The sequence below is a fragment of the Thalassophryne amazonica genome, chromosome 3, assembly GCF_902500255.1.
Source record: "Thalassophryne amazonica chromosome 3, fThaAma1.1, whole genome shotgun sequence".
In the NCBI taxonomy this organism is placed as follows: Eukaryota; Metazoa; Chordata; class Actinopteri; order Batrachoidiformes; family Batrachoididae; genus Thalassophryne; species Thalassophryne amazonica.
The window spans coordinates 103,792,969-103,803,460 of record NC_047105.1 but is presented as its reverse complement, the minus strand read 5'-3'; the positions used below and the strand labels follow the sequence as shown (position 1 = coordinate 103,803,460).

Genomic DNA, 10,492 nt, shown 5'->3' with positions numbered 1-10,492 from the left:
CTCACCACGAAATGAGACAATTCTGCAGACTGTAGCTTTAAGGCAGTGGATCTGAAAATGTGTAGATCCACCTCAGATCTGCTATGGCGACCTCGAGTGAAAACAAGGGAGATGCCAAAGGGACTCTGTTTTTCTCTGAAATCTCTACCATGGTCCCCCTTTTACAGCATCAAAGAAAAAGATGCATATATCGCCCCCCCCAACATTTTTTAAACTCCACCATTATGTTGTATGCTAATGTTGGAGACATGACAGAAGTCACTTTGGATTTTGAGTAAACCTTATGAAGCACTCATCCCACATTCATATTACCTTTAGATTAAATCAGTTTAGACATCATTTGATGAAATTCTGACCAAAAAAAAAAAAGTAGATATATGGACCCCATTCCACAGACAACATTTATACACTTAAGAACTTCTCGTGTGCAGAATATTTATTGCATTTTGTTTAAATGGACTATAACAGTTTGTGTAGTGTGCAACGTCTCAATTTCAACAGGCAAAAAACAAATGTGAAATAGCGTAGTTAACTATAATTTATCAGATGTAGCAGCTATTTTGACCAAATTGTACCAAGGCAGCAGTGGTATTTCAGCCAGTTGAATTCATCACCTGCTCCATCTCTCTGTAATTGTTCGCTTTAGTCACGTCCAAACAGCTGCTGGCTGTTCTGCACCCTTTTCCTATGGTTTTGTTTAAAGACGGGCTGCAGCTGACTGGAGAGGGGACAATTAGAGACGAGTAGGAGACACAGCTGGCCCAGATGCCATTTAGACCAACCACAGCCCAAACACCCCCCCCCGCCCCCAAACCAGCCGGATGCTTTCAAACCGCATCATTAAACCGACCTGGAAGATCAACTTAAATTAATCTTCAGTCAAAAAACATGCAACAAAACGTTTTGTGATGAATTACAGATTTAGATTGATTGATTGCATTAATTGTTGGTAGCTGTAACAGCAACACTGAACACTTGAAACATCTAACATATCTCAAAACATTACAGAAGAGTCAGAAAACAGTAAAAACCACCCATTGCATTACATCTACGTTCTACTGTTTACAGTGAAGAAGCAAGTCGGCTTCAGATTTAGTCCGGCCTCACTGGGAAGCTTTCCTGAGCAGCATTTCCTGTAGTTGCCTGATCCTGCTTTCTTGTGGGAAGGTCAGCCTCTTCTCTTCTTGCTCCTCTTCCTCCAGCAGCTGTTCGATGTACCAAGAGGAGCCCAGGAGGAGGTGACCTGTGGCCTGCATGGAGAAGATGGTCCATCGCAGAACCTCCCTTGAAGCACAATGCAAGTAAAGAAGCGAGTCAATTGGAGCAAAGTCTAAGAAGACAGCATTTGAACTGTCCTGAGAAATATTTTATGTACCAAAGGTCAGCAAAACATGACATGATATAGAGTGCATCCGGAAAGTTTTCACAGTTTTCATGTTACAGTCTTATTCCAAAATGGATTAAATACTTTTTTCCTCAATTCTACACACAACACCCCATAATGACAATGTGGCATAACAAAATCATATTTTTGCAAATTCATTAAAAACTAAAAAAAATATGTAAAAATAACCAAACAAAAAAAAAAATCACTTGTACATAAGTATTCACAGCCTTTGCCATGAAGCTCAAAATTGAGCGGCTTCTGTTTGGCCACTCTACCATACAGGCCTGACTGGTGGATTGCTGCAGAGATAGTTGTCCTTCTGGAAGGTTCTCCTCTCTCCCCAGAGGAATGCTGGAGGTCTGTCAGAGTGACTGTCGGGTTCTTGGTCACCTCCGTGACTAAGGCCCATCTGCCCCGGTCACTCAGTTTAGACGGGCAGCCAGCTCTAGGAAGAGTCCTGGTGGATCTGAACTTCACATGGCAACAGCTGTGAATACTTGTGTGCACGTGATTTCTTAGTTTTTAATATGTAAAAAATTAATTTAATCCATTTTGGATTACAGCTGTAACATAATGTAGACAAAGTGAAGTGCTGTGAATACTTTCTGGATGCACCGTACCTTCTGGATCTGAGCTACATAAGAATATTTGGCACACAGCAACATTAATTCAAAAAGCTCAGAAGATATTGATGAAATATGGTGAACAAATAACACCTTAGAAAATGAGGGATTTTACTTTTAATTTGACTTAAATTAATGTATCCAGAAGAAGTGTTGAGGAATATTTCATTTAAAACATTAATAATGAATTTCAATAACATTTTGTGACCAAATGAATAAATGTCTGAGGAAGTAATTTACATATGATATATTTTGAGTCAATCCAGAAGAATGTTAGCGATATAACAACATTGCACTCAATATTATAAATAGATTTTGATGACATTATGAGCATATACATAAATACTGAGGAAATGAGGCTTAATGCTAAATACAAGTAAAACCGGATATTTTGGAAGTAGGAATCACGTTCCCATTTGACTGAATGGGAAAGTGTTCCAAACTTTTGATGGTACTGTATGTGGCCTTGGCAGGGGTGTGTGTTCTCTGTCTTCTAGCTAAGAATGGAATTGGCATGACTATATATATATATATATATATACGAGGGCTGTCAATAAAGTAACGGTCCTTTTTATTTTTTTCAAAAACTATATGGATTTCATTCATATGTTTTTACGTCAGACATGCTTGAACCCTCGTGCGCATGCGTGAGTTTTTCCACGCCTGTCGGTGACGTCATTCGCCTGTGAGCATTCCTTGTGGGAGGAGTCGTCCAGCCCCTCGTCGGAATTCCTTTGTCTGAGAAGTTGCTGAGAGACTGGCGCGTTGTTTGATCAAAATTTTTTCTAAACCTGTGAGACACATCGAAGTGGACACGGTTCGAAAAATGAAGCTGGTTTTCAGTGAAAATTTTAACGGCTGATGAGAGATTTTGAGGTGATTCTGTTGCTTTAAGGACTTCCCACGGTGCAAGACGTCGCTCAGCGCTCTCAGCCGCCATCGTCAGCCTGTTCAAGCTGAAAACCTCCACATTTCAGGCTCTATTGATCCAGGATGTCGTGAGAGAACAGAGAAGTTTCAGAAGAAGTCGGTTTCAGCATTTTATCCGGATATTCCACTGTTAAAGGAGATTTTTTTAATGAAAGACGTGCGGACGGGTCCGCGCGTCGGGACGCAGCCGCCGCGACGCTCCGCCACAGGAAAAACACCTCTGTTGAAAGCCTTAAGGACAAGTTGGAACATGTCCTGCCTGTTAAACAATTTCTCATATACTCACTCCACTGAAAGCCATCAAAAGCCGCCTGGATTTTACAAATGGTTATCAACACGGAGGTGTTTTTCCTGTCCCGACGCGCGGATCCGTCCGCACGTCTTTCATTAAAAAAATCTTTAACAGTGGAATATCCGGATAAAATGCTGAAACCGACTTCTTCTGAAACTTCTCTGTTCTCTCACGACGTCCTGGATCAATAGAGCCTGAAATGTGGATGTTTTCAGCTTGAACAGGCTGACGACGGCGGCTGAGAGCGCTGAGCGACGTCTCGCACCGTGGGAAGTCCTTAAAGCGACAGAATCACCTCAAAATCTCTCATCAGCCGTTAAAATTTTCACTGAAAACCAGCTTAATTTTTCGAACCGTGTCCACTTCGATGTGTCTCACAGGTTTAGAAAAAATTTTGATCAAACAACGCGCCAGTCTCTCAGCAACTTCTCAGACAAAGGAATTCCGACGAGGGGCTGGACGACTCCTCCCACAAGGAGTGCTCACAGGCGAATGACGTAACCGACAGGCGTGGAAAAACTCACGCATGCACACGAGGGTTCAAGCATGTCTGACGTAAAAACATATGAATGAAATCCATATAGTTTTTGAAAAAAATAAAAAGGACCCTTACTTTATTGACAGACCTCGTATATATATCACCAGGTATTGATGTAGTGTTCATGTGTACATGTCTAGGGGGTTAAGGAACAAATGCCTTTTGCCTTTTCATGCAGCTTCTACATAGTGTATTTTTTTGGGGGGGGGGGTGCTTAATATTTGATGTCTGTAAAATTTAGTCTTCTGAAACAAGATGATATAACCCCAAAAATGAATCTCTAAGACGGATCCTTTGTTCTTCTGTGATCTGATGATCACAGCACCTTTGACATACACACAAGTAGACAGTAAATTATTCAATTTTATTGCTGCAGTATGTCAGAGTCCTAACAACATACTTTTATATTAAAATCATGATGAAAAGAACCACAAAAAATAACTCAAGCTGCTGTAACTGGATACTTCTTAAACTTAATTAAATCCCATAACTGAGCTGATTGAAACTAACCATAGAGACGACTCTGACATGGACTAAGTCAGAGACATTTTATCTTTACAGAGGTCGATACAGTTCAGCGAGGGCTCTCACTCACTTTAGCATCTTTTTGGCAGCGTAGCAGCGGAGGTCATAGGACACAGAATAAACGCCGTACAGCGTTGCCTTCACACTCAGGCAGCCAATGAATTCCTTTGGGTTGTTCTTATAGAGGTCAAAGGTCAGCTTGGCCACATCTGTCCTGTGGTGTAACCTGTAGTCCCTGAGATGACCTCTGGAGGGGGCGTTCTATGAAGCAGCAGGAAGAAAAACCAGTCAGGTACAGACAAGTGCGTCACATGACGCCAATCAACAGGATGCAGGTGTAGCAGCTGGAACGCAGGTTTACTACAATGAGGTCAGAGGTTGATTACAGTTGGGCAACGTCAGAGTGAAGTCATCAGGTTTACACTGAGGCAGGATACAAATCACTGACTGCACACACCCATTTTATGACATCATTGACCAGCACTTATTCTAGTTACCTGATAGCACACTTATGTTTCTTTAATAATCAACTCCAGTCTTGCTTCTTTTCCCCTGAAGTTGTCAATGCAGAAAGTATCTGCATGCAGACTGCCTTTGCACAGTCAACATTTCTACGTGTATCTGTTTAGCCTGAAGGATAAAGTACTTGCAGGGTAGTAATCAATATTCTTTGTTCACACACACACACACACACACACACACACACGTGTTTCATACATATTCATGGGCACCATACTGTAGACGGAAGACAGACACATCAGCGTCTGTTTCCTGGCATAGCAAAAAAAAAAAAAAAAAAAAAAAAAGGAGTAAATATGTATTACAATCCACACTAAGACTGTGCTGGAGCAGCTGGACAACAGTGCCATCTAATGGACATTTATGTAAAGTGTGAAAGCTCATTTTGCTACCAGATGTGGAGTCCACCTCTGTCCTTTCTCTAGGACCATAAGGACCACATTTTCAGGCAGCGTCTGGAAGAAATCTTCAGTGTCCACACCTGTGCCATCTTCATCCAGCAGCAGGGCGCTGACTAAGGGCAGACAGAAACACTCTCTGACCTGAGAGAGTCAACACATTTACTGTCAATTAATAACATTTTTCTATGGTCATTTATCAATATTGCATGTAGTTTCACAGTTAATTCTGTATTTCTATAGTCGTGATGCTGTAGAACAGCTGATATGTTCATAGGTAATATAAATAAAATCATCATCAGGTCTCCCTGATTCCTTACTACGTCTTCTGTGTTGGCCACATCGCCATTTCTGTGACATATGATGAGAGCAGATAAAAACACTTGAACATTTCACATATCCTGTTTCTCACCTTGTTAATCAGGTCTTCTAGATCATCTGCCACAATGCCCTTCTTCACACTGCGGTCTGAATTAGTGACCCTGAAGGGCTTCCTCGACCGATGAGCACAACCTGACAAGAGCTGCTGCGTCATCACAGCACTTGCTGACATGCTGGCTGTCACACACCTGAGGGACACAAAACAAATATCGAAAATCACACTACTTGCAAGGTCTTTTCCATTAACTTTTTTTTAAAGGCTGCTTGTAAATGACATAGTACAAATTCACTTCTCCACTGCCTCAAATAAGAAAATAGAAAGAAATGCTCCTAAGGAAGTGCTCTTACTTGGAGAGAGAAGCTGGAGTAAGGAGGCTGAGGGATTTCATAGCGTAGTCCATCATCTGGCACAGAGCAGACAGACCTGCAGTCACATACAGCATCACTTCAACACGTTGAGCTTAACTGAAAAATCCACAAATGTGTCAGCACCAAAGATGAATAGCAGATGGTTATTTTGTTATTTTATTTAAAACATTTTTTTTTAAGAAGGCAGGTAAAAATCAAAGCAAATCTTTTAAAATACAGTAGTTGGATTTAATCCTTACAGAAGTGCCTGTCATTAAACAAAAGTGCATTTTTACAATATCCTGGAACAAACTAGAATAAAAAATACAATAAGACAACGGTAAAATTACAACAACAATAACAAAAGATTGCCAGTATCAAATTAAGTTGGTATGTCACCATGTGTTCCGAATGAGCACAATTCCAGTCCCTTGATCCCTTAATGCTGCCTTTCCTTTAAAAACTTGGTGACTGAACTTTGTCCTTCTGACTGTTGTGCTAGTTGTGAGCAGGCAGCGTTATTGCACAACTGTGCACACTCCCACTGACATTCCCCTGGGAATACTGTTATGTCCATAAGCAAGTTAGTGTCTGTCAGCAGTCTGATCACACGACATTTGTGTCAAGGCTCTTTAAGGAATCAGAGCTTTCATTTAAATTATACACTTTAGCTGTCAAGACAGTCCACCAGGACCAGCTCCAAAACACAAGAGAAAGAGAGTTGATGAAAATATCACTGAAGGAACACATTCCTTTCTTAAAAAGTGCCGTTCCTTTAGATTTTTAACCATTCAAGTTGTTTTTTGTTTCTTAAACAATAAAAAAGCACCACTATAATTTTGCTCTACTGTTTATTCAAATAAAAATTCACTATGTCACCAGTATGATTAAAACTGAATTTCTCAAGCAACAATTTACAATTTTGACTAAGTCAAAACTGGGAGCATGCGCTGGTACCACACGTCACTGCACCCATGATACTACATAACATAGTTAACAGGGTTTTCAAAAGGAATAGTTTGCACCATGTGTCATGCTTAGTTTTCATGTTACAGGGTAAGGGCCCCTTCACACATAGTGCAAATAAGCACAAACAGGGCGAATCACGGAACAGCTCATATGAGCGAACCACGAAAACATTGAGCCAATGGTATCATGCAAGGAGGAACACAGTGTGAGCAGCTGAGATGTGGTGCGCCACATCGTTCCGCTGACATGGACAAAAATCAAATAAAAACCAGCTGTATAATTAGCGAATATCTCTGGGTTGATATAAATAATACATAAAAGGGGATGCAATACAGAACCCTGCGGTTAAATAACCCTGGTTAAATAAACAATAAATGCCACTCACGGGATTCAAACCTGTAAGCTCTGATTACCAAATGGCAACATTACATGACAGCGATGGTAGCGCAGTGGTAAACAGTGCTGAAAAATGCCTGAAATCAGCAAGGACATAACTTTTTTTAAAAGAGAAAAAAACACCGTGATAACTGACCAAACGGCATTTGTTACGGCATATTTCTGCTGATACATGACTGAAAGTGACTAATTTGGCCATGCGTGTCCTGTCAGACAGACAGGATACTCAGCTCGCCTGCTGCATGTTCACATGAACTGACGTTCCATTCCAGCTGAAACAGCCTGTCAATGTTTGCACTCTCCAGCCCATCGCAAAAGCGATATATGTTTTATTGTATTTCGATGTGAGGACAACAAGCAGACACACGTCACAGTGGACAGTTTTTAGGTCATGTCCATCTAAACACGGTTCCCAGCTGGGATGTCCAGAATCACAGATCTCCACAGCCGCTCCTGTCAGCAGACAGGCCCCCTGTCCACCCAGCGCACACACCAATGTGTCACTGGGTCTGTGTGATGTGAGCTTTCAGTGAGTGTGTGGTCAGCAGCTGACAGGCACCTCCCTGTGCTGTGTGCGCTCTGACCAGCCTGTCCGCCCACCATGTGATCATGTCTGTGCAGCATATATTTTATGCAAGTGTGCCCCCCACCATGCCACATGTGTTGGGGGAGCGGGGCAGCGTGACACACGTGCACACATGCGATACACATGCAGACCACATGTGTGTTGCTGTTTGCAAAGCCACACTCGTGGGGCACTTAGACAAATTTCACATCCAACTCAACAGTGATCATCTGCTGACTGTTGTCATGCCAACAGTGCGAATGGCCACACATTCTCTAAGTGCCAAACAAGCGGTGTTAGATGTTCATGCTTGTCACCTGGAATTTGGCCGACACCTGCCGTGAGAGAGATCAAATGGGCTCTCACAGGGCACACTTTGTCTTTCAGCCGCTGGTGTGAGCAAATAGTTGTAGCAACATGTGTACAAGGCGTTACAGGCAGCTATGAATTTAACACGTATTGCATGCGATTCGTGCTTCATGTGCACTTCATGCACAATTCAACCACATTCGTACTATGTGTGAAGGGGCCCTAACGTATGTCACATGTCATAGAATCCAATGTACTTCGACATTGTTTCACATTTACTTTTCAAACCAAGCATTCAACACAGTCAAAACTCTTTTATTAATCCTATTAGTTCATCCAATAATGTGCACCACTTGTTTACCAAAATTGGAGGAACTTTACCTTTTTACCCCTGTACAAACTGAAACTGACCTTTGTCACCATTCTTGCTGTTTTTACCCAATAACTCCAAAGAATTCAGTTACAGACATTCCAAATGATACCTTTTGGAATATTTATAATAAGACAAATAATGTGTTATACTTAATATGATTCATTGGTGCCGGTGGAAATTGGGCTACTGCTGGGCAAAGACGTCGAAGAAGAGGAGGAGAACCTTTCAAAAAACAGCGGAACAAGAAGAAAACTAGAAGGGTGGGAATGAGAGTGGGGACTTTGAATGTTGGTAGTATGACTGGTAAAGGGAGAGAGCTGGCTGATATGATGGAGAGGAGAAAGGTAGACATATTGTGTGTGCAAGACACCAAGTGGAAGGGAAGTAAGAGCAGGAGCATCGGCGATGGGTACAAGTTGTTGTACCATGGTGAGGACAGGAAGAGAAATGGTGTTGGGGTCATTTTAAAGGAAGAGTATGTTAAAAGTGTGTTGGAGGTTAAGGGAGTGTCTGACAGGGTAATGAGTGTGAAGCTGGAAATTGAAGGGGTGATGATGAATATCATCATTGCATATGCCCCACAGGTAGGTTGTGAGATGAAGGAGAAAGAAGACTTCTGGAGTGTGTTAGATGAGGTGGTGGAGAGTGTGCCCAAGCATGAAAGAGTGGTGATAGGAGCGGACTTCAATGGGCATGTTGGTGAAGGGAACAGAGGTGATGAGGAAGTAATGGGTAGATATGGTATCAAGGATAGGAATGGGGAAGGACAGATGGTAGTTGATTTTGCAAAAAGGATGGAAATGGCTGTGGTGAATACCTACTTTAAGAAAAGGGAGGAGCACAGGGTAACATATAAGAGTGGAGGAAGGTGCACACAGGTGGACTACATTCTTTATAGGAGATGCAAGCTAAAAGAAATCAGAGACTGTAAGGTGGTGGCAGGAGAGAGTGTCATTAGACAGCATAGCATGGTTGTTTGTAGGATGGCTTTAGAGGTAAAGAAGAAGAAGACAGTGAGAGCTCAACAAAGGATCAGATGGTGGAAGCTGAAGGAGGAAGACTGTTGTGTGAAATTTAGCGAGCAGGTGAGAGAAGCACTGGTTGGAGGGGAAGCAATTTTGGACAACTGGAAAAGTACTGCAGATGTGGTGAGGGAGACAGCTAGGACAGTACTGGATATGACATCTGGACAGTGGAAGGAAGACAATGGAAGGAAGACAAGGAGACTTGGTGGTGGAATGAAGAGGTCCAGGAAAGCATAAGGAGAAAGTTTGTGTGTTTCTGGTCCCTGGACAAAGTGCAGAAGTCCCAGAAAACAAAGAGACCAGATAGACAGGAGACGGAGACAAGAAGAAGAGGAGTGTCTCTCCCTTATTTAGCAGGAGTAGGGGAAAAACTGCAGAGGATCTTCAGACAGCACAAAATCCCAGTTTACTTTAAACCGGTTAACACCTTGAGACAGAAATTAGTTCGCCCTAAGGACAGGATCCCTAGTTACAAACAGAGCAATGTAGTGTATTATATCAGATGTCAGGAAAACTGTAATGAACACTACATAGGTGAGACTAAGCAACCTTTAAACAAGAGGCTATACCAGCACTGCAGAGAGGTCGCCAGTGGACCTCAGTCTGCAGTTCATCTCCACCTGAAAGACACTAACCACACGTTTGAGGACAAGGAAGTTAAAATCTTAGCCAGAGAGAAGAAATGGTTTGAGAGAGGTATCAAGGAAGCGTTCTTTGTAAAACAGTTGAAGCCCAGCCTTAACCGGGGGGCGGATCTCAGACACGCTTTGTCCCCTGTTTACAATGGGGTACTCAGATCAAAGCAGTTTCAGTCTTTTGTTCATGGTAATGAGTCATTCACATCATCAGGAGAGTCATCAAGGGAGCCATCAGGGGAGGCTTCCATCCCATCATTAGGAGAGTGCTAACTAGAG

The 10,492-nt window shown here is 42.2% G+C and overlaps 1 protein-coding gene across 1 annotated transcript; it reads right to left on the bottom strand.

Moving 5' to 3' along the window:
• Positions 1 to 449: 449 nt before the first annotated feature.
• Positions 450 to 6,420, bottom strand: cidec (cell death inducing DFFA like effector c). Its single transcript, XM_034167206.1, has 7 exons — positions 6,341 to 6,420; positions 5,942 to 6,017; positions 5,625 to 5,781; positions 5,207 to 5,356; positions 4,366 to 4,556; positions 1,108 to 1,284; positions 450 to 718 (listed from the first exon to the last, which is right to left on the bottom strand). Exons 2-7 carry the CDS (start codon positions 5,995 to 5,997, stop codon positions 643 to 645), a joined length of 807 nt encoding a protein of 268 aa, XP_034023097.1. The 5' UTR covers positions 5,998 to 6,017; positions 6,341 to 6,420; the 3' UTR covers positions 450 to 642.
• Between the last annotated feature and the right edge of the window lie 4,072 nt (positions 6,421 to 10,492).

What these genes read in the sequence shown, in the direction of transcription:
- cidec (XM_034167206.1), bottom strand. Translation starts at nt 5,997, where the DNA reads ATGATGGACTACGCTATGAAATCCCTCAGCCTCCTTACTCCAGCTTCT. An exon ending in GCTGCCAAAAAGATGCTAAA is followed by an intron (nt 1,285 to 4,365) that starts GTGAGTGAGAGC and finishes TTGTGCTTCAAG; the next exon opens with GGAGGTTCTGCGATGGACCA. An exon ending in CTGCTCAGGAAAGCTTCCCA is followed by an intron (nt 719 to 1,107) that starts GTGAGGCCGGAC and finishes TCCCCTCTCCAG; the next exon opens with TCAGCTGCAGCCCGTCTTTA.